Source organism: Malania oleifera, chromosome 9 (assembly GCF_029873635.1).
Source record: "Malania oleifera isolate guangnan ecotype guangnan chromosome 9, ASM2987363v1, whole genome shotgun sequence".
Taxonomy (NCBI): domain Eukaryota; kingdom Viridiplantae; phylum Streptophyta; class Magnoliopsida; order Santalales; family Ximeniaceae; genus Malania; species Malania oleifera.
Genome location: NC_080425.1, coordinates 71639024 through 71663227, shown reverse-complemented (window position 1 = coordinate 71663227; position 24204 = coordinate 71639024). Strand labels below are relative to the sequence as shown.

The following is a 24204-nucleotide window of genomic DNA, read 5'->3' as shown; positions in this document are numbered from 1 at the left end:
GGTAGTAGGACCCAGTTACCCTCAATTGTATAAAAACAGCATGCTGTAGGGATAAATGGACAAATGGGCCCATGTTTAAGTCCTTGGATTGCAGGTTTGTGGAAATTGTATAGTGTGTTGATTTCACCTGCTGAGGCCGCTCTAGTGGCAAGTGGATGAACAATCCTTATTGTTGTTTGGGGTTTGTACCCTTGCCCCATGTCTTGAAGTCTGCAGGAATTTTTTCAATTAATTTCTTTTGTTGTTAGTGGTAGGGGGCAATGCTCCTGGAGTAGCCATCTAATTTGCAGCTGTGCCTTCTGATAAAAAAAAGACACTATTTTGTAACAGGTGGAACCATATGATGCACTCCTCATAGGCCATTTATTAATGCCTTTAAGAATTCATTGAGAAAGAGCATGCAAATAGATAGGTTTTTTTTTTTTTTGGTAGTTGATCTATATATGAATCGTCATTGGATGGTGTAGCATCTACTTGGCCTTCCTCTTGTCCTTTAAGACTTTATGGATGTAGTGATTTATCTTTGCTGTATGGGACACCTTTTTCTTTATCAGAAAGAGAGAGGGAAGAAATTATCTGTTGGGGCACTGCAAATAGATGGTTTCTATTTTTTTTTTAGTTGATCTAGGTATGAACAGTCATTGGATGGTGTAGCATTGGTTTGGCCTTCCTCTTGTCCTTTAAGATATTATGGGTGTAGTGATTTATCTTTGCTGTATGGGACATCTTTTTCTTTATCAGAAAGAAAAAGATGGAAGAAATTATCTGTTGGGGCATGCTTATGTGACTAAACCATATTAGCTTACTTTTGGTCACTTTGTCCCTAATAGTGCAACCTTGGCTGTCAATTCCTTAATCCTTACTGTATTCTTTAACACTTGATTACTCTACCTAAACATTCTTATTTTTGTTATACTCATTTTGTGGCCATTTTGTTACTTGAACAGCTATAATCTATGACAAAACATGGATTGCCCTATAAATTGTAGGCTTTTCTTATCAATGCACATTGGCTTGAATAATTTTCTTAACAAAAAGCAGGGTCATTTTTGTCATAATCGTTGGCTTATTGATTTACAACATGGATTCTGGCAATGCAGTGTTGTTGGACCTCATGTGGATTCCAATTAATCATCCTTTCTATGGAGGTCAATCTTTGTATAGCTTGATCAGTATACCCTTATTGTAATGTTTCTCACTAAATTTTTCTTGATCTATTTTCAAAGATCATTGACTTTCATGAGTTCTTTTTTTAATATTAAGATTATAGTCCTAGATCATTATCTGTTGCAATTTTAATGTGACATTGAAGTTCCATTTCTTCAAATCCATAGCACATGATGTGCCTTCTTCTCTCCTCTTCTAGATTCATTTGTAATTTTGGATTCTCGATTGTATGTTTGAGGATTGATTTGCTTATTTGTGTCACTGCATATGCTTTTAGACCATACCTGGTGTTGGATATTGATTACAGTCCAATAGAGCTTACAGTGCAAATTTGTGAATGCATTTGCCACATCAAATAGTCTGTTTTAAGTTTTAACATTGTGATACTGTATCAGGAAAAGTTATCAGTCATGGCAATTGATGCAGTCAGTGAGGTTACTCACCCTAAGTTGGGAATACCAAATCCATCTTCCCAGTGCTCCACATGTGGTGCCAAAGATACAAAAAACTGCGAAGGTGTGAATTGTGATGGACTAAATTGTTAGAATTGTTTGGGCTAATTTCTGTTATCATTATTAAAAGTTGTTTGGAATCATGGTTATTCATCATCAGGTCACTTTGGAGTTATCAGATTTCCTTTCACAATACTCCATCCATATTTCTTGTCAGAGGTTGCACATATCTTAAACAAAATTTGCCCAGGATGTAAATCCATTCGGCATGATCGGAAGGTCAGGTATCTCGCTCCTTATGCTGATCCTTCATCCCAGTGTATCAATAATGAACATTTAAGTTTTAAATAATTATGTCTCATGCATGTGCGCATTTGCTTGTGTAATTTTTTTTTGATTATTTAAGAATTATAGTTTTTAAAGACACATACATTTTCTCTTTTTATTATTTTTTCATTCAGAATTATTATTATTATTATTTTGAGGATGCAATAAGTTTTTCTATAGGGTAGAAGTGGTTGTATCACCATATGTAATGCACTTTGTTAAGATAATCTGTTGGAATTTATCCTTTGCATAAGTGCATAACCAAGGTTTTAAATTTTGGATTCAACTAAAAATTCAAAAAAAAAAAGGGCAGCCCGGTGCACAAAGCATAAAAAAATACAGAAATTTCTATTTTGATTCCAATTATAGAAAACAGTGGAAAATAGCAATGAAACATGGAATTTTTTTACGCAATTTTAAAAACTGTTAATAGACCCAGCAATGCATAATTTAGAGCTAAATTGTTATGAACAAATCCATAAATGTCTGGTATGTGGTTCATAATATGCATTGGCTATAAGGCTATAAGCTTTTGAATAGCTTAATTTTTTGTTTTTTTGATCAGTAGAAAGAAAATATATTATCAAGGCATCAAGGGGATGCCAAACTGTGGTACAAAACATCAACCACCTTGTAGAGTGTCGCAAACATCAAGGATTACAGAATAATCATTGACATTTGTTCCACTAAGCCAGCTGGAGATAGCAGTAATCCATTGGGCTTTGCAGGTCTGAAGTGAAGTAGATGAACCTTTGAAGGCTCTCTTATTTCTTTCCTTCCAAGCCCACCAAAAGATGGCGAGAGGATGAGGTTCAAAGCCTTTCGCTTCTCCTTTGTGGCTCTGATTCCTTTCCAAGCCCAAATCTCCCCTCCAACTGAATTTGCCGTAATCCACTGTAACCCAGTTAAGGAAAGAACCAAATTCCACATGTTCCTTGTCCAGGGGGGCAGTGGAGAAGAATGTGGTTTACTGATTCTGCGTAAGCCATACAGAGAAAACACCGATTTGTGACTGTAAGCCCTTTTTCTGCAGATTGTAGAGGGTTAAAAGATTTCCATGTACAGACTCCCAAGCAAAAAAGGAAACGTTTGAAGGGGCTGCTGTCCAAATGTGAATCCAAGGGGAGTTATTGCAATTAGTTCCCAAAGGTAAGAGCTTCTTTTGAAAAGATTGAACAAAGAAAATACCATTTTTGTCCAAAGCCCATTTTGGCTCGTTGGAGGATGTTTTGGTGACAGAAATTGTATGGCAATCTGTAGAATTCAGAGAGTGTGATCTGACACGTTCCTTGTAAAAGGAATGTCCCAGAAAATTACCTGACTGGTGATTTGGAGGAGATGATTGATAAGGGCATTTTTGTCACAAGCCAAGTTATATATGGAAGGAAATACAGCGCTAAGATTACGGTTCTCGCGCCACACATCGTGCAAAAAGTAAACATTGACCCCATTCCCCACTTGAAATGTCACAAATTGGAAAAAAAAAACACCCCACCCTTTCCTATTGAACTTTCATACACCCACTCCATAGGGACCTCTTCTATTGGGTGTTGTCCAATCATTGTGCTCTAGCCCATATTTAGTTACTAAATCTTTGTTTACATTTCAAGAACTTAAAATTCCATAAAAATCAAGAGATTTATTCAATGAAATTCTTTGAATTTGTTGAAATTTTGTAAAGAACTATTGAATACTCAAAGCTCCCATCAAAGTTTTACAATAGTGCAATATCGAGTTAAATGTTAGCAGGTTTTGAAATTCTAATTCCAATTTTAAGGAAAATTTATTCCATAGCTAAAATTTTGAAAAGTTCATTGAATTACATTTTAGTAGATTTGTTCATGGAAATTGTGAGGGAAATGTTGTAAGATAGAAATTGGCATCCTTCTCAATTTTTAAGGAGGTCGAAAGTGAAAATTTTGGGTCTTGGTAATTTGGAGTGCAAAAACATTTCGTTGGTGGGGAAACTGGTTATGATGTTTTCCTTTAGAACCTAATTCTCTTTGGCATAAGGTAATTTGCAGTAAATTTGGTCTACTACAACATGGTGGGATGCTATGTTGGGGTTAATATTACTCATGCGAGTCATTGGAAGTTTATTGCTCAGATTTATGATTATTTCTTTCCAAAATTCCAGTATATGGTGGGTAATGGGGAGAAACTTTGTTTCTAGGAGGACCTTTGGGTTAGACGATGCCATTGGCTATTGCTTTTCATCATCTTTATTGAGTCTCCATTCTTCATGACATCCCTATTTCTGATTTTTTTTTTCTTTTGCAAGGGGATATTCTCCTTGGAATTTCCGTTTCAGGAGAAATCTTAATGATAAAGAGATTGATGAGTTGGCTCTTTTAACTAGTTTGCTTGATTTTTCATGCTTATTTGGGGAGTGATAAAAGGTTTTGGAGTTTAGATCTCTTTGGGGAACTCTATTGTAAATCTTTTTTCTCCTATTTGCCTCGCAGTGTGGACCCTTTTGGTTTGTATTCAATGATTTGGAAAGCTAAAGCTCCTTAAAAAAATAAAAGCCTTTATTTGGACTGCGGTTCATGATAGAGTTAATACTAATGATGTGTTTCAAAAGAGAAGGCCTATTAAGGCCATGGTTCGAAATCGCGGTCGCGAGTAACGTCGCGGGTGTCATGGGACGCCAGAGACGTGGGTATTACGTAACGGGAAGCGGGCGTAACGGTCGTGAATTTTTTTCACGCATGCACAACCATGCCAAAATCGAAAAATAAGCATGAAGTCCATTAATACATGATTTTTAATGAATTTTAAAGGCCTTCATTCACCTACAAATGTTTTTTAATAGGCATTATGATTTTTATATTAATTTTAGTGCGTTGTTTACAAAAAAAACATATTTTTTTATAGTTTTCATAACTTTAATGAGTAAAAAGATGTAGAAATGTAATTAAAATGAAGAATCAATTAAGTAAAGACATAAAGTTACTAAATTGTAGATCTAATTTTAAATTATTAATTGTCAAGGTTCTAACTCTCTAATAGTTTAAGTAATACTAATTTTTTATTTTAATTAATAAATTCTACTTATACAATCATTACTAATTTGCAATTGTTAATTTATATTCTAATTAAATAATAAATAGACTAAATTTATATACTAATTATATTTATAAACTGAAATAGTGAAATTATAAAACAAACTGAAATTTACAATTTATATACTAATTAAATAAACTGAAATTTATAATTTATATAAAGTATAAATTGAAATTATAAAACAAACTAAATTTATAACTAAAATTTACAATTTATATACTAATTAAATAAACTGAAATTTACAATTTTTATTCTAATTAAGCAAACTGAAATTTAAAACAAACTAAAATTTACAATTTATATAAAGTATATATTGAAATTATAAAACAAAATTATTAAGGAAGAAGGCTAGAAGCAACTTACCGTCTTAGTGTCTTACTCTTACCCACACGGCGCACCCGACTCCCACAGAAGCTGCAACCTGTGAGCCTGCTGCCTGCGAGAGAGACGATCGGACGAATGACTGAGGGAGACGATCAGACAAATGACGAAGGAGAAGGACTGAGGGAGACGAAGCTGATTTTGGGGATTTTAGGGATTTCGAAGCTTCAGATCAGTAGATCGAAGCTGTACGAAGGAAGGAGATGAAGACTCGAAGAGTGATTAGAGTGAAGAGGGAGCTTAGACGACAGATCTAAGGGTTCGAAGGTTCGAGCTGCTCTTCGGTTCTTCAGAGGCTTCAAATGGTGCGATTAGACGAAGGAGAGACGCACAAATGGAGCAGATTCGAGGAGATAAGGTACGCTGGAAGGGGGCTGTTGGCCGTACTGTGCCGTAGCGGACGTTATGTGCCGTAACGTAAGTGTAATGGCCGTTATAGGTCGTTACGTTTCTGTAACGGCCGTTAACCACGTGAATTTCCTGCTCGCCGCTAATGCGGCCTATAATGGTATCGGCCACCTATTTTTCCATTACGTAACAGCCATTACGCTACGTAATGGCCGTTATTTAATACCATGATTAAGGCCCTATAACCGTATGTTTTTGTCCTTTGTTTGAGAAGTGGGGGAGACCTGCTCACATCTATTTCTTCATTGCCCTTACTTGGGTTGTCTGGAATATATTATTTGGTATATGTGGTGAAGATTGGATTTGTCCCTCCACCTTGAGGGCTTTTTTGCACTATCACATGGGGCTTGGTCGGGATCGTTTGGAACCACTTATAGAAAAGTATTTTTCTGCAAAATGTACTAATCTGAAAAAGTACTACAAAAGTTGTCTAAGATTACTTATTATAAAGACCTTTTTGGATAAGTAATTTTTTTTGGAAAATAATTTTTCACAAAATAATTATTTTCTTAAAAAGGATTAATTTGGAAAAGTAGTTTTTGAAATAAAAGTGTAAACCAAAAACTACTTAACACAATTACTTATAGAAGTACTTTTCTGAATAAGTACTTATGTTTTAAGACGTTCCAAATGGGGGCTTGGAGGTTTTGGAAAAGGGAAGAATAGGAAAGCCTAGTGGCGATGCACTGCTATGGCTGTTATTTAGTGTCTGGTTGGAGAGGAATGCCAGAATTTTCAAATGGGTAGCTATTGCTAATAACTTGCTTTGGACTAGAGTGGTCTATCTTGTGTCACTGTGGGTGTTGGCTAATGGCTTTTTTCGTCATGTTTCTTTGCGAGACCTGCAGTGGGACTGGTCGGCTCTGCTTCATTGAGTTGATTTTCAGTTTATGAGACGTTTTCTTCTTTTTTTTCAGTTATTGTTGTAAATGGGGGATTTCTTGTTCTCCCTGTTTTTTTTCCCTCTTTTTTCGTTTCCTCTTTCTTTTTCTGATGTACATTCTTCTCTTTTCTAATAAATTTCTTTGTTTATAGAAAAAAAGTTAAAATTTTGTTAGAAATTTCAACAATTTCGTGGAATTAAGACTGTTTGACATCCCCTTGATGAGGCACCGAGAAAAAAATATAGAAGGATGAATGATTTCTAAACTGTATGCAGGCTATAGAATAGGTATTTGGAGTCACCACCAATCTTCTTCTTCTTTTTTTTCCCCCCTCTACATTAGACGTGATTTGTCACTGACTCACCTAACTATTTGAAGGGTTTTAGCTATATAAGGTCAAAGCTCAACGCAATTAAACTAAAATGTGTCACAATATGAGCTTTAAATTCTGATGGAAATATTTGGCATTTTTAGGACTTTTGGTCAATCTTGTAGTTTATTATATTACAAGCTAATAGTTTGTTAGATTATCTAGTCTTTATGATTTAAAGATTTTTTATTTTAGTGTTGTTTTAATTTTAGGAATTTGATGTTATATCTCATCAAAGGTTTTGATATTTATTCCTTGAGATTGTCTACTTATTTAATATTCGGAGAAAGCCTATATAAGGGCTTGATGTGCAGCCATGAAAGAGTCAAAGACATTGGAATATTCAGCATTTCGGCCCTAATTGGTTTTTTTTCTTCATTTTAATTCTCTAGTTTACTTTCCTGTTTATTTTCCTAATGTTCCCTCTCTCTCTCTCTCTCTCTCTCTCTCTCTCTCTCTCCCCAGCACCCCCTGCAATGGAAATGATTGGCATTTTTAGGATTTTGGGCAATCTTGTAGTTTATTATTATTCTTAGGATTGTACGATTTAGAAGCTAATAACTTGGTAGATTATCTAAGGTCTTTATAATTTAAAGATTTTACATTTCTGTGTCGTTTTAATTTTTATGGATTTGATATTAATTCCTAGAGATTGTTTGCTTATTTAACATTGGGAGAAAGCCTATAGAAAGGCTTAATGTCTAACCATGAAGGGCAGTTGGAATATTGAGCACTCAACCCTATTGACTTTTATCTTCATTTTCTCTTTTATTTTCTTCTTTATTTTCCTGCTTATTTTTTTGTCTATTTTTTCTGCATCCCTTTCTTGTGCCAAGTGGTCCTGCATCAAAGTTAGGCGTTGGTCTGCATTTTGGTTCAAGAGTATTACATGCTAGGAAGGTACTGAAGATAGCAGTACCCTTGTAGTGCCTGTTCTAGGATGGCATGTGGTTAACACATAGGTTTTACTTCGTCTTAACGCAAAGATCCTTCATTCAACCGATTTAAGTTTTTTTTTTTTTGTTTCCAAATATTTAAATATTATTTTACCTTATACCATGACTCCTCGTTGAATAAGATCCTGTTGGAATTGGTGTATTCCCAAGTGGGGAGGTGAATTGGGTATTAAAAATTTTCTTCCTAGGTCAATCTAATCAACAGCAGTATAACACAACCTAGGGTCTGTCTATACAATCCCAAATGCGCAGATAAATATAATGTGCAGAAAATAAATCATGCGCAACATTCACAGTCTATTGAAAATAACATATATGTGCGGTAAATAAATTGCGGAAATATAAAGTGCACACACGGTATGTTATCGAGGTTCGGCCAATACTACCTACATTCCCGCCTCAGCTTGCAAGCTCGAGGATTCCACTAATGCTTTCTTACTGGGTGGAGCGACACCGTTTACAATACCAGGTCAAATTACCAGGGCTGACCTCAACCTTTACAATCTCTCCTTAAAGGGGCGGAGAAGACCCACCTCAAGCCATGCCTGAATTACAATCAATAAAGTTTTTCGTACAATTAAAAGTGCTTCTAACACAAGCAGATTTGTACAATAATATGATCCAAATATATGCGCTCACAGATGATATGGATTTAATGCTTAAGTGAGATCTTGAAAATTTAATTCAAGACAATATATTCAACAAATGAATATTCAAGGTTACCTCAAAACCCTAATCAAGTATCACAAAGATATTTTATCAAATATAATCACAATAGACACTTCGGGTTTAAGCTTGCAAAAGATTTATCAAATAAAGTAAGCAAGCTCTTAAGTCTTGCAATTTGAATGCAAAGACTAGGAAGCTAAAACTAGTTATTCCCAATCAAATATTTATATATGAAATATTATGGGAATAATCAATCAAGTAAAACTCTCAAAAATATTTTTCAAATATTTATGAATATGTGAGAGTAATGCCAAGGAAATGATTTGAAAGATGCACGCAATAACCACAATCAAATCCCTACAAACTTGCAATTGATATGCAAGAGAGGAATAATATGAAACTCTCTACTTCAAAAATAATATTTGCAAGTAAGTGTAAGAGAGGGTATTAAAAAAATATGCTTGGAATGTAAAGTATATAGCAAAATAAGTATAAAAATTTGAGAGGAATTTTTGCTAATTACTTTTGCTAATCGCCTTGCTAATCAAGGAAAATGAGGGGTATACATAGAGTACCCTCAAAAAACAGCCGTTGGGGATACATTAGGTATTTTGAAATAGTTTAATTAAATTTTTAACCCCCAATTACCCTTATTAACCATGGTAAAAATAAGGCAACCCGAGAGTTTTGGTCGCCCGATTCTTAGGGTCGGTTGCTTGAGCAGACATAGAGAAAAGTGAACATTTTGACTTCGGGTGTCCGAGGGTGAGTTCGGGTGGCTAAGCCAAGGCGATTTCCCAAACATTCAAGGTTCGGTCGCGTGGTGAGTAGTTCGGTTTGCCGAACCTCACAATTCGGTCGCCTAGGGTGATTTTGAACTAAACGTTCGGGCGCACGTGGAAGTTGGAAAAAGTCAAGACCAGTGTTCGGTTGACCGCGGATGATATGTTCAAATCTGGGTCGGTCGCCCGAGCCGAGTCAACGGTTTGACTTTAGGCTAGTTCGGTCAACCGAGGCATTTATAACGCCAAGGTTCAGTTGCCCGAAGCTCTTTCAAAGTTAAGTTGGGTCTTGATTTTGTTTAAAAATCACCCCTGTTCACATATGTATAACTTTTAAGATATAAGAGATTTTTCATGAAATGCTTGGCGACCTAAGGTCTAGGTTTTTAAATTAAGCCCAAAAAATTTGGCATCGGTCGACCGAAGTCTTTGTGAGCCCTGATTTTGACCTTAAACTTATTCAATCATGTGTGAATAAGTTATAGTATTTTGTGCTAAGGTTTTAGGGTCCTAGTGGTCAGTCTATGGTCTTTTGTATCTTGAGCATTAAGTCCTATCATGCATGCAGATGCATTATTATAGACCATATTATATTACAAACCCAAATAAAATTGAATGCAATTGCAACAAGAAAATGTGGTCTTCATTCCTTTTGCTTCTTCAAGAGGCATATGAGGCTTGATCTTTATGGACCGTATGGTTTCCTTGTGTTCCTACCATCAGTGCATGCTAAGAATGAACCTGCTCAAGAAGTTCAGTGCACAGATAAGATACTTTGTATTTGTCATAATCAAAACGAGATAGGACTCGAAAAGTCAACAAATCCCCTCACCTTAAGAGTATCCTTCAGGCCATTGCCACAACACTATTTGAGAGGTTCCGTCTTTGGATTGATGAAGAACTGCATAGAGGACGCACAAACAAATATGCATTATCCTTTTATTTAACGTTCCTTTCGGTATTGATTGAATAAATAAGAGTCCTCTCACCTCAAGAGTTTTCTTTGGGCCATCATTACGACACCATAGGAGAGTATCCATTAGCAGATTGATTGATTAGCAATTACCAGGTTAATCATATATGACATATAAAAACATACCAACATTAACTAAAAACATGAATTATAATGAAGCAAAGAGATGGTTTGGAACTCATCTTAATGGGATTTAGACTTTATAGTCTTCCCTGATTAGGGTTTCCAATCCTACAGAATGTCTGAGGCTTTGCCATTGGATAAGCCTCCAATCATGATTGGACTTCACAAAACTAGAGTGTTCTTTACTAAACAAGGCCCGTGACACTCTTGGGCCTGGGGTGACCTTTTCTTGTTTTTGTGTTTTTGCAATTATGGCCATATTTCAATTCCAAAATGCTTAATGTGTTAAATAGAACATTTTCGGCACTTCCGAGCCAATTTGAGTTATTTCTAGGATTTTTTGAGCCTCTTCGGCACTCTTGGAGTGGCTCTTGGTTTTTCTTTTTAATTTTAGGTTGGGTTTTATTTTTAGGCTTCCCTAGATTTTTGGCATACTTCCTAACATCTCTGGATGGTCCACAAAATTTTATTGGGGTGAGATGAGGCAAAAACCATGGCACAAAATATAGTTGAAAAGAAAGCTCGAGTGTCTAGGATTGGACAAAATTGAGTGCTAAAAAAAGACCATGTGCATAAAAAACATGAACGTACCTTTTATTTTTTTGATGATTTTTGATCAATTGGCTGCTGGAAAAGAGGGTAAAAAAAAGAACTTGTTTTGTCCTCCAAGGGGATACAACAGTCAGAGCAGGAGACTTATATTTTGAAGGCATTAGGTTTTACTTGCAATGAATTGGGAAGGGTTTGCAATGAAGGAGTGGGCTACCCAACCTTTGTGTAGTTCAGGCCCATTGGACTGAACTGGAAAACTGGTCCTTGTATTGTTCATGCCAGCACCTGGGCAGCATAATATTAGTTTTTTGTTACCATTAACATTTTTACCATTAGATGCATTCGTATTTGTTTTGTTAATGCCTATTTGATACTTGCAAGGATCTGCTCTCCTTGGTTTGGAAACGTATTCAATTGAACATCTAGAGTGGCTTTTACTTTTACTCTGTTTAAAATTTTCTCTGAAAGCATTTTAACTTAACAATTGAGTTGATAACATCTGTATAATACTGAAGTGGGAAAGGGATAATAAAACATGAGTATTTTGAGTTTCTTCTTGAGACAGACAGTGATTCTAATGAGGCATTATAATTTTTAAGGGTGTCATGGATGGTAAAATGACATTTGATCTGGATAGTGAAATACACAGGCAATGTAAATATTTGATGGGAGAACTCAAAGAATTTGACTTTTTTTTGAAAGGTAAAACCATGACAGAGAATAATCACTTGGGCTCCTTTTGGAACTTGGGAAACATGAATGAAAGGAGAGGAAAATTTGAAGGAATCGCCCCCTTTTTTGTCTTATTATCAAGGAAAAGAAAAAGAAAATAAATATATAATAAAACTAGTAATTTTTTTTGAAAAAATACTTGTCATTAAGACCTTATTTTTATTAATTTCAACATATTTGAATAAGTTTTATTTCTTAGTAGTATTTTTAACATAGAGAAATACAGCAGAACATTGATTTCTTTCATGTTTTCTCTCCCTTTCCTTTTCCTTCACAAAGCAAAAAGAGCCTTAAATATATGTATTTTCCTATAATGTTTCACATTGATTTTTTGGTAAACTTAGAAACTTTGTGACGTCATTATTCATTAATTTTCAGTTGTTCTTTCTCATTAGCCAATGAGGACATTGCATGAAGTGTAGTAATGAGGTGTCATGTATGAACAATCTTACTTCCTATTACCAATTATAAAGATACTTACCTCTTTATTATACATAATGAATTTCATTGTCAGGTAGATGCCTAGTTGCCTGCTTGTTGGTGATGGTATTTTTATTGTATTGTGTACCAGGGTGGTGATTCAAAATCTAGGCATCAATCTAAGGGCTGCAAATATTGTGTTGTAAGTTAGTTTGGCTCTTATCATGAGTTCTTATGTTTTCTTGCGCTTTGGTAGTTTTGAGACCATGATTACTTCACTGCACAGGGATCTTCAGTTGATTGGTATCCAACGATGAAATTTAGAGTTTCGTCTAAAGATTTGTTTAGAAGGACTGCAATTACAGCGGAGGTAAGTGAAAAGTTGCCAAAGAAGTTTCGCAATAAGAATCTCAGGGGTGTGCTGCCTGCTGACTATTGGGATTTTATTCCAAAAGATCCACAGCAACAAGAAAGTTCTTTGAAATCAAACAAAAGAGTTTTATCACATGCTCAGGTAGTATTGCACTCTTCAGTTTATGTATCTAAAAAACCCTTGAATTCTGTCTTTAATATCTTAAATTTTCATTCTACCACATGCTCTGGTAGTATCGGCTTCTTCAGTTTATGTATCTCCATCCTTGAATTCTTTGTCTTTGGTAAAGTGGAGTTTCAATTATATGCATTGTTTATTTATGGATTTCTTGTTTGAAGTTACTTGTGGACATTTCATTTTTTTGTTTTATCCCTTTACTGATATTTTTAATCCTGACGATTTTCAAATCAATATGGCATAGATTATGCAAGAAGCCATTTTATCATACATGCGTTGGAATGGTAAGGGAAAAAACTAACAGCTGATAGAGCTTGAGTTTATTGGATGGAATGATCCAAATTTCTACTTCATTTTAATGTTTCAGTGGAAGTTTGAATTATAGCTTATTAAGATTGGAAAATTTACTTATTGGATGCTAAAATATTGTGTTTTTGCTCATTTTCAATGAAGCAATTCCTGAGTCAACTTAGGTACATTTGAGTTCTTCCTGTTCTTTATACTTAAGCGCGATCATCTTGTTTCACTTTTATTTATTTATTTATTTCTATGCTGTCATGAATTCTGGCAGATTAAAAGTGTCATACGTAAACCTAAAAACCTAAATTTGAATTACACTAATTGTTTTCCAGACTCAATTACTCCTGCCCCCGTTATGGATTGATAGGGGGGCAATATGATGCTTCAATATTGGTCCAAATCATCTTGTTATGCTTTGGTGATTCATTATCCAAAATTCCTAATTGACAACTATTTATTGCATTCATGATATTTGCCTTGTGAGTTTGTAGGCTCATATGCTCTTTTTATAATGTCTAGCATATGGAAATTAGATGCTTGAAAAAATTCAGGGGTAAATAAGACTAGTTGAGTTCAAGTAAATTAATTGCATGTACTGTGCTGGTGGGATGTCAAAGCCGCCCAAAATTATTAAAAAGATTTGGTAATGGTCAATAAGAGTTTGTTTAGAATCGAAATGTTTCTATTATTTTTTGAGTTAGATGTGAATCAAATTTAGTGATTAATTTAAATGCATAATTTAAATTTTAACGTTTTTGTATCAGCATATCTTGGACAGTGGAGTATAGTTCTTTGAAGAAATGTTTTTTTATTTTTGGATAAGACTTCGAAGAAATGTTTGTACTTTATATTTTTTGTCATCATATCATTTGATAAAAATTCTATATGTACAATTAAAATTTCAATTTGTTTGTTTGAACTGATGGCTTTGGATTGTAGAATTTGTTGTGTTGGATCTTTGGACAAATATTTTTGTTGTGTTTGGGATTGAGTGGTGGCTAAAGTGGCTAAGCATCTTAGTGGGTGAAAGGGTGTCATTATTATTTTTTTCCCGTCTTTGTAAGAGGTTGTATTATCCCTCCTTATTTTTAGTCTTTTTCTAGGATTCTAGATGGGCTCGAAGTTACACTAGAGAAGATTATATGGGGTTTTCTTTGGTCTGAGGTTGGTGAAAAGAGGGATTATTGGTTAGTTAGGACTTGGGTGGTTTTTGTACTCTGTAGGTTTGAGGATGAGGCTGGGTTGGGTCTCAGTAATTTGGTGCGACTGTATTGGGTCTCACTCTCACCTTTTTATTTGTTCTTATGGTTGATGTCTTGGGTAGATTGAATCATAGATCTGTTGATAGAGGTTTTGTTAGAGGTATTGGGGTGGGGGGTGTGGGGCTGATGGTGTCTCATCTTCAGTTTGTAGATGATCCTATTTTTTTCTTGAAAGGTCATAGGAAGTCTTTTCTAAATGTGATTCCTATTTTGCAATTATTTGAGATGATCTCTAGTTTAAAGATAATTTTGGGTAAGTGTGGGCTAGCTTGTATTAATTCAGGCGAGTTCAGATTTTTGAGTTGTCCTCTTTAGCTGTTTGTGGTACTCTTGATTGGCCTTTGACTTATCTCAGGTTGCCTTTGGCTTGAATGCTAATGTGAAGACTTGAAATACTTGTAAGGGCACTTAGAGGTTTATTTTCACATAAATATTCATTCTTCTTTCCTTTAATCAGGTGCCAAATATTGTAAAGTTTTCGTTTTTAACATTTGGGAGGATGCTTGGATGGATGAAATTTCTTTTTCTGTTCATTTTCCTCCCCTCTTTTGTCTTTCCATGGTTTGTAAAACTCTTCTTTTACGCTAATCGTTGGTGATTTTGTTTCTAGGGATCTCTATTTTCATTAAAATCTTAATGATTGGGAGGCCGAAAAAAATTTCATATTTGCTTTCTTTGTTGGATGCTTGTCGTCCTTCTAATAGGAAGGTTGTTAGGGTATGGGCTTTGGCTACTACCAGGATGTTTTCATGTAAATCTCTTTTGAAAATTTGATTTGTTCTTCCTGGTCCTCTCTCCTTCATTGTGGTATCTGGAGGGCAGAAGTTCCTTATTAAATAAAGGCGTTTATTTGGGTGGTAGTTTTTCATAGAGTTAACCCCAACAATTTGCTATGAAGTATGAGGCCGTACAAACTGTTGAGAGAAAATGTGAGGGCTGAGGGGGGTCTTCTTCCAAGGTAAGTCATTGCTAGAGATTTCATTTCTGATCATTGCTGCCTTGTTGGTGACTATCATCTCTGAACCACCATCTTTTTGAATTGTGCAGTTCCGTATCACATTGGCACAGATGGAATCAAATCTTTTGAAAGGGTTGTATGCTGATTGCTGATGCACTGTGTCAACCTCCGGCCAAGGGCTTGAGGTGCTCTGGTGAGTGATGAAGCTGAGAAGTAGGTTGGTATTCTTCTGTGAGATTCTAGGGGAATTTCTGGTTCAAGGTGAGAAGTTCAGATAGGCTAGGTGTTAAAATATCAACCCCTAATATCTTTGTAAATAAAATACAAATTAGGAAAGTGGGTAATTATGGGGGATTTGATATTATTCAATAGGAAATTGTTTCCTTGTTTAGAATAGGTAATTGTATTATAAATTGGATTGTACATAAGAACAATTAAAATGAAGAAATATATTTTTCCCAATCGTTTCTTCTTTCATGGTATCAGAGCTAGGGTTTCTTAAACCCAGCTAAACGATGGTTGACTGCAGAGGCTCTTCCTCCTCTGCAAACACCACCGGCGACTCAGAGGTTACGTCCGGTGGGGGTACGAATGATAGCACAGTATTTCCACTCTCATTGGAAAAACTAAACGGAAAAAATTTCCGTGAATGGGCTCAGTCCATGAAATTAGTGATTGAGGGCAAAGGAAAGCTTGGTTACCTTACCGGTGAGCAAAGGAAAGCTTGGTTACCTTACCGGTGAGCGAAGGAAACCAGACCCTTCCGACGCCGTAGCCTTGCAAAGATGGAGGTCCGAAAACTCCATGGTCACGGCTTGGCTCGTCAACTCGATGCAACCATCAATCGGAAAAATTTACTTGTTCTTGCCGACGGCGAAGGAGGTCTGGGAAGCCGTATGTGAGACGTACTCTGATGTCGAAAGTTACTCACAAATCTTCGACATCAAGACCCGATTGTGGCAGATGAGGCAAGGCGAGAGAAGTGTTATCGAGTATTTCATGGAGATGAGTCATCTCTGGCAGGAGCTCGATCTGAACATCGACGAGGAGTGGGAGTGCTCTGGCGATAGCACGAGGTACCGAAGGAGGCTCGAAAACGAGAGGGTCTTCGAGTTTCTTGCCGGCCTGAACCGAGAGCTTGACGACGTGAGGGGACAGATACTTGGCCGGAGACCTCTCCCTTCAACCTGAGAATTCTTCGCAGAGGTGAGGAGGGAAGAGAATAAGAGGTGGGTGATGTTGCGGCCTCAAAATGGATCCATTGGGCTGGACCCGGCTATCGCCCAAAAATTAGATGGGCTACACCCTGGGCCGGATGCCTCAGCTCTTGCATTAAAAGGCCCAGGAGGACCTAGTCAATGACCACAAAGAGGGAAAATATGGTGTGAACATTGTCGAAAAACAGGTCATTCAAAAACTACCTGCTGGGAGATTCATGGAAAACCGGTAGATTGGAAACCGAGACAATACCAAAAAAATTGTGGGTACCAGGCCAACACTGGCGAATCAACTGAAAGATCACAAGAAGAGAACAACAATACCTCATCCAGCAGTGCATTTAGTCCTGAACAGCTGGATCAGTTATATAAGATGATTCCATCAATGCAAACATCGGGTCAGTCTTCCTCTGGTTCCCTGGCTCATCGAGGTAATCATTTGTCAGCTTTCAAAATCACATCTTGTTACAAATGTCCTTGGATAATTGATTCGGGTGCATCCGATCATATGACTGGGTCTTATCAGTATTTTTCATCCTACTCACCATATGCCAGGAATTTGAGGGTAAAAATTGCAGATGGATCTCTCTCACCAGTTGCTGGAAAAGGAAGTATTTGCATATCTGATTCCTTAACTTTACAATCGGTCTTACATGTCCCCAAGTTATCGTGCAATCTGTTATCTATCAGTCAGTTAACAAAAGACTCGAATTGTTCCGCTAATTTTGTTTCCTCTCATTATGTTTTTCAGGACCTATCATCGGGGAAGACGATTGGCACTGTTAAAGCGTATGAGGGACTTTACTACTTTGAGGAGGCAAGTTGGAGTGAACTATATAATATTGCAATTTGTGATTCTGCATCTACTTCTAGAAATATTGAACTTTTGTTATGGCATTCACGGATGGGTCATCCCAATTTTCAATATTTAAAACGTTTGTTTCCTTCTCTTTGTTCAAATAAAATGGCTTCTGAGTTTCAATATGAAGTATGTGAGCTTACTAAACATCGTCGTACTTCTTTTCCATCATTCACATACAAACCATCTCGCCCATTTGCTATGTTTCACAGTTATGTATGGGATCCCTCACGTTCCCTAAATCGCACCAATACAAAATGGTTTGTGACCTTTATCGATGACCATACTCGTCTTTGTTGGGTCTACTTACTGAAAGACAAAACTAAGTCCGCTCCATTTTCATCAATTTTCATACCATGATTCATACACAGTTCCAGACTCATATTCAGATCCTACGTACTGATAATGGTACGGAATATTTCAATACCATCCTGGGAACGTATCTTCAAGATCATGGGATTGTTCATCAAAGTTCTTGTGTGGATACCCCTCAACAAAATGGGGTTGCTAAACAAAAAAATAGACATATACTTGAAGTAGCCCGGGCTTTAATGTTTACTACCCACATGAAACATTATTTTTGGGGCGATGCCATCTTAACAGCCACACATCTCATTAATCGAATGCCAAGTCAAGCACTCTCATTTGTCACCCCTCTTCAGAAATTTCAGGAAAACTTTCCTACCTCTCGACTCCCTTCCAGTCTCCCACTGAAAATTTTTGGTTGTACTGCTTTTGTTCATGTCCATGCACACCATCGCGATAAATTGGATCCTTGTGCCATTAAATGTGTCTTCCTTGGTTATTCACCTACCCAAAAAGGCTACAAATGCTATGATCCGGTCTCAAAACGACTGTTCGTTAGTCTTGATGTCACTTTCTTTGAAACCACTCCTTACTTCCCAAAGCCCTCTCTTCAGGGGGAGAAATGGAGTGAAGATCGGTTCTTTGATCCTTTTACTACTGAATCTGCGGTTACTCCAGTTACTCCATTCCCTGACCCATCTATTGAATCTTCCATTACATTACTTCCCGACTCGCCAAACACAACTGAACACTTACCCTCAGGGGGAGATGTAGGAGAGCAAAACAACGCAGACATACTGGTTTACTCAAGAAAGCCGAAAACAAAGGAGCAGGAGAATCTCATACCTGAGGCACCAAGAGCGTTGGAACCGGTGATGGCTTCGAATAATCATGAGCCCTTGACTTATCCTGATCTGGTAATTGAGTCTTCCTCTGATAATTCTGCATCTGATGATATCAATCTACCTATTGCAATTAGAAAATAAACCAGGTCATGTACTCAATATCCTTGGTCGAAATACATGTCTTATAAAAGCTTGTCTACAGGATATCGTGCGTTTGTCTCTAATCTTGACAGGATAAAAGTACCAAAAAAAATTCAGGAAGCTCTAGAAATACTAGAATGGAGAGAAGCAGTCATGGAAGAAATGCGAGCCCTAGAAAAAAATGGAACTTGGAAGTTGACAGATCTACCGAAAGGGAAGAAGCCAGTGGGTTGTAAATGGGTTTTCACAGTGAAATATAAATCTGATGGAACAGTTGAAAGATATAAAGCCAGACTTGTTGCAAAAGGCTTTACACAGACCTACGGCATTGACTATACTGAGACATTTGCACCAGTGGCAAACTTAAATACAGTTCGGGTTCTCTTGTCTCTGGCAGCCAATTTAGATTGGCAACTACAACAACTTGATATTAAAAATGCTTTCTTAAATGGAGAATTAGAAGAGGAAGTTTACATGACTATACCACCAGGATTCAGTAGAACAGGTGAAGAAAACAGAGTGTGTAAACTAAAGAAATCGTTATATGGCCTCAAACAATCTCCGAGAGTGTGGTTCGACAGATTCGCAAAGGTATTGAAGAATCAAGTGTATCGACAAGGGCAATCAGACCATACACTATTCTTCCAACAGTCTGAAGGAGGTAAGAAAACAATTCTAATAGTGTATGTTGATGATATAATCCTTACTGGTGATGATACTGTAGAAATGGAGAGATTGAAGAAGGTTCTGGCTACTGAATTCGAAGTTAAAGACTTGGGACAGATGCGGTATTTTTTGGGCATGGAAGTGGCAAGAACGAAAAAGGGGATTAGTGTTTCTCAGCGAAAGTATGTTACCGACCTCCTAGTTGAAACTGGCATGCTATGGTGCAAGCCCAGTGATACCCCGATAGAAACAGTAAAAAGGGTTGAAGATTGTGGAAAACTAGTAGAAAAGAAGAGGTATCAGAGATTGGTTGGCAAACTTCTACCTATCACATACTAGACCAGATATTGCATTTGCAGTCAGTGTAGTAAGTCAACACATGCATTCGCCAAAGGAAGTTCACTTCGATGCTGTATACAAGATCCTTAGATATCTCAAGGGATCCCCGGGAAGAGGACTCTTCTTTAAGAAATGTGAAAGCAAGGAAGTAAAGATCTTTACAGATGCAGATTGGGCAGGATCAGTGGAAGATAGAAGGTCGACCACAGGATATTGTACATTCGTTTGGGGAAATCTCGTGACTTGGAGAAGCAAAAAACAGAATGTGGTGGCTCGTAGTAGTGTTGAAGCTGAATTCAGGGCAGTCGCTCAAGGGATTTTTGAAGGATTGTGGTTACGAAAACTATTGGAGGAATTGCGGGTACCGGTGAACCTTCCTATCAAACTCTACAGTGACAATAAGGCAGCTATTAGCATCTCTCTTAATCCAGTCCAACATGACAGGACTAAACATGTGGAGGTAGGTAGACACTTCATCAAAGAAAAAATTGAAGAAGGAATTATATGTATGACTTATGTACCAACCAAGGAACAAACTGCAGATATCCTCACTAAAGGGTTGGGACGACAGAGCTTTGATGATCTTATTAGCAAGTTGGAGATGATTAATATTTATGATCCAACTTGAGGGGGAGTGTTAAAATATCAACCCCTAATATCTTTGTAAATAAAATACAAATTAGGAAAGTGGGTAATTATGGGGGATTTGATATTATTCAATAGGAAATTGTTTCCTTGTTTAGAATAGGTAATTGTATTAGAAATTGGATTGTACATAAGAACAATTAAAATGAAGAAATATATTTTTCCCAATCGTTTCTTCTTTTAGTAGGATATCTTGGTAGCTTGGCTTACAAAAATTTTAGGCCTAATTGGTTAGGGCTTTGGGGGAGGGGGGACTCTATCTTGCACCAGAGTAGAGTGACTAAGTGATGGGCTTTGAGACAGAATTATAAAGTTCTTGATGGGCCTGACCTTGTTAAGAGTAGGTTGGGTAATAAGGGAGAAAATATGGGTGAAAATGAATTGGGTGACCTTCTGAATTTGCTGAATCAGAGGGGAGGGGCTCCGTTCTGTACTAGAGGGAGTAATTATGGGAGGGCATGGACATGGAAGCTTACGGTCAAGGGACACAAGTTACGCAAGAGATTATGAAAAGGAATTCAATGGAACTGATTTTGCAGGGGAAATGATTTTGCAAGGGGAACTGTGTTTTGTAGAAATGAAGGAGTAGAATTTGTTGGGGCTGTTGGTGCAAAATGATGTTATTATCTCGAAGGGGTTATGGCTGTAGCTGTTAGAAATGTATGGCAGGTTTTCAAGGTAGAGAGACAGATTTCCCTGTCCAGCGAGCTTTGTCTTTCTTACTGGCTATTATGAGGGTAGGAAAACAAAATGTGGAGGAGAACGAATTTTGGGGACACTGTCAATCAGGAGTTTTAAGAATTGGATGATGGTCGGGAGAGTTCATGTAAAAATGATAAAGGACTGTCATTGGATCAATGGAGGGCATAAAATGGGGTGGATTATGAGTTCGATTCTCTAACATCCTCACGGCAAGGAATGAGGGGTTTATGGATTGGACAGTGGCATTGGGTGACTATTCTTTGTTCTGGCAGCAGAAGTGAGGGATAATGTTCCTGGGAGCTCCTCTCAAGAAGAAAATGTTGTGTTTGCTAGGGGTCTTTGGCCTCTAGTGGACAATTGCTGTTCTAATAATGTCTTCAGTGAATCCGTCTCTAAAAAGGCAGATAGTGCTGTGAATGAATCAAAAAGGGAGGTTCAAGGACTCAAATTTCCTTAAAGGTATCTTACCTACTGATGTAGGACAGTTCTAAGTAGCCCTAGTCCTACGGTTGACTCTCTTTGTAGCGCACACACAATATCACAAACTATGAGAAGAATTGAATTAACCCAGCATGAACATCACAAACATATTCTAATGATCACAAGTTGTTGAGATTTTGAAAACATATATGATTTGGTTCAAAGCCTTTAGTTGCTCATTTCATTCAAGTAATCAAGTTCACAAGATGTTATATTAGAAGTCTTAGATCGCAAGTCCTAGCATACAAATCAAATATCCCTAAGCATGGTACTAGCAAGCATGTTCATGTTGAAAATCTAGGAAGATTCAAAGAGAATGAACAAGGTTTTTCAATCAAGGCTTTGGGTAGAGTTTCAAGGCTTACAAGGTACTTTTAGGGGCTGTTTTAGATGGTCACAAACAAGAAATTGAAACGAGTTTACCAAAAGGTTCGGAATGTCAAACACCAAGACACATGAGTACTTGATCGCACCACGAACAAGCTTGTTGATCCTTAGGAATCTTGAGACAAGAATGAAGCTTGAGGTGGCTGTGGCTGTGAGCTATGAAAGAGGTGTAGGTGTGTAGTGTTGATAATGACGTTGATGTTGTCGTGGTCTCTCACCACCCAATCTCCGGGGAGACAGCCTCACACTACTCACTCACAAGGAGAGGAACAAGATTCACAAGTTTAAGCAAAAGCTTCTTTTTTTAATTGATAATGCAAGATGCCTTTTACAATACAAGTGATGACATACTTATAGCCTTACATGCACATGACTTGCACATGACTTCTTAAAAGATTAAAGAAAATACAAAAGTAAAATAAAAAATTTAAAACATAGGCAATGAGGTTCCTAGGAAATAGTTTCTCATAGGAAATTGGTGCCTAGGAACTAGAATAATTATGATAGTGGAGTCTAGGAACTTAAAATGAAATAAATGCTTCTTGAAAGCCCAAGACTCTTTGACTTGCAAGCTGTCATCCTCTTTCCAAGCTAGCTTCTAAGAGAAGCTTCAATTGCTACAAATAAAGTTCACCTCAATGGTGGACTTCGGGCGGTTGTCCATGTGTCACAATATCCACGAAAGATACTTGAGGTGCATGTTGATCCCCATCATCTCTCCCCGACCAAAAAGAATTCTCCTCCGGAGAATTATGTCAAAAATTATCGGTATACAACTCTTGGTTGAGACGAAGAGCATCATCTTTAAGAATCCAACCGCTTTCTGATAGCGGCTTCCCTTTCCATTTGACTAGAAACTTTTGGTACGTTTCAGCTCGTGTGTTTGTTGTTTTAACATATAGAATGTCTTCAATTTGCTCAAGTTTTTTTGGTGGGACTAATGGTTAGGGGTGAGCATAATTCGGGGAAACCCGAATTAACTGAATTAACCGACCAATTTCGGTTGGTTCGGTTCGGTCAAGAAATAGGGTCGGTTCGGTTCGGTTCGGTCAAGAAATAGGGTCGGTTCGGTTCGGTTACGATTTTACCAATTTTCGGTTAATCGGTTATCAGTTCGGTTAATATGAATTTTAATTCGGTTAACCGAATTAATAATTAGTGATTCTAATCTAATTGCATACCCACAATCAAGATTGCTGAGAAGATGAAAATTATTAAAGGATAGAAGATTGCAATTTGTGGTTCAATTTGCTCGGGTAAATCAAGCTTACTTTGTAGTATTCTGGGTGAAATACCCAAAATTTATGGGCAGCATTATAAGGTTTATGGATCAGAGCGCTTGGATTCAGACATGAACTATAGAGAGAATGTTTTGTTTGGCAAGGAAATGAACAAGGCCTTCTATTGGGATGTTCTGGAAGCATGTGCTTTGAACTATGACATTGAGACATGGGTAGACGGAGATTTAAGTGCAGTGGGAGAGAGAGGGATGAATTTAAGTGGAGGGCAAAAGCAAAGGGTTCAACTGGATTGATGCCACATCACCTAGAATTTTGTTAGCCATATTTAAATGGAACTAAATTGTATTTGTCTTGTAGAAATGTCTAATGCAACTTTTGTCTCAAAAGACTATCCTTTATAGTTTATACCACCCATCAGTTGGAACTCCTACATGCTTCAGAATTAGGAACCTCTGATCCATGGTTTCAATATGGATTTTTTTTTTCTTGAGAATTAGGAGCTGCTTAATTAAGCTGAAATGGGGCATACTGAGCATATTTTTAAGAGTTGGTGAGAATTAGGAGCTGCTTGTTGGTAACAGTATAAATTCTACTCTTATAGTTTAATACCAAAATATCCTTTTTATTAATAAAATTAATAGATGAGATGTTTAATTAAGCTGGAATTGGTACAAAAATTTATAATTATATTCTGTTTTTAATAATTAATTTTAAATTATTTCGGTTAAATTCAGTTAACCGAATTACCCGAAAAGGTAATTCGGTCGGGTTCAGTTCAATGAGTTTTTTTTGTTCGGTCGGTTCGGTTATCAGAAATCATTAACCGAAAATTTCGGTTAATTCGGTTAATTAACCGAATTTGACCGAGCCGACCATTTGCTCACCCCTACTAATGGTGGTGGCAAAGGTAAATTTGGCTTTTCTAGTGCAATTGGAGTTATGAATGGAGTAGGTTCATTTGCAGGGTTAGTAGGGCTAGGTTCTACAAAAAGAATTAGCTTCCAGAAAAGGCGTTAGATCTTCAACATTAAATACATTGCTTAT

General features: G+C 36.9%; 1 protein-coding gene across 7 annotated transcripts in view; it reads left to right on the top strand.

Moving 5' to 3' along the window:
* The window catches only part of LOC131164645 (DNA-directed RNA polymerase IV subunit 1), a 108487-nt gene that overhangs the window by 5660 nt on the left and 78623 nt on the right, over positions 1–24204 (top strand). For 5 of the 7 annotated variants that reach the window (XR_009139304.1, XM_058121991.1, XM_058121993.1 and 2 more), the window contains exons 5-8: positions 1563–1683; positions 1780–1898; positions 12414–12464; positions 12549–12776. Coding sequence is in view for 6 of the 7 variants with exons in the window: in XM_058121991.1 (XP_057977974.1) it covers positions 1563–1683; positions 1780–1898; positions 12414–12464; positions 12549–12776 (519 nt within the window). In the remaining variant the exon portion in view is untranslated. Of the gene's footprint in view, positions 1–1562; positions 1684–1779; positions 1904–12413; positions 12465–12548; positions 12777–24204 lie in introns of those variants that run through there. The other 2 variants (XM_058121995.1, XM_058121994.1) reach the window with 2 other exon arrangements.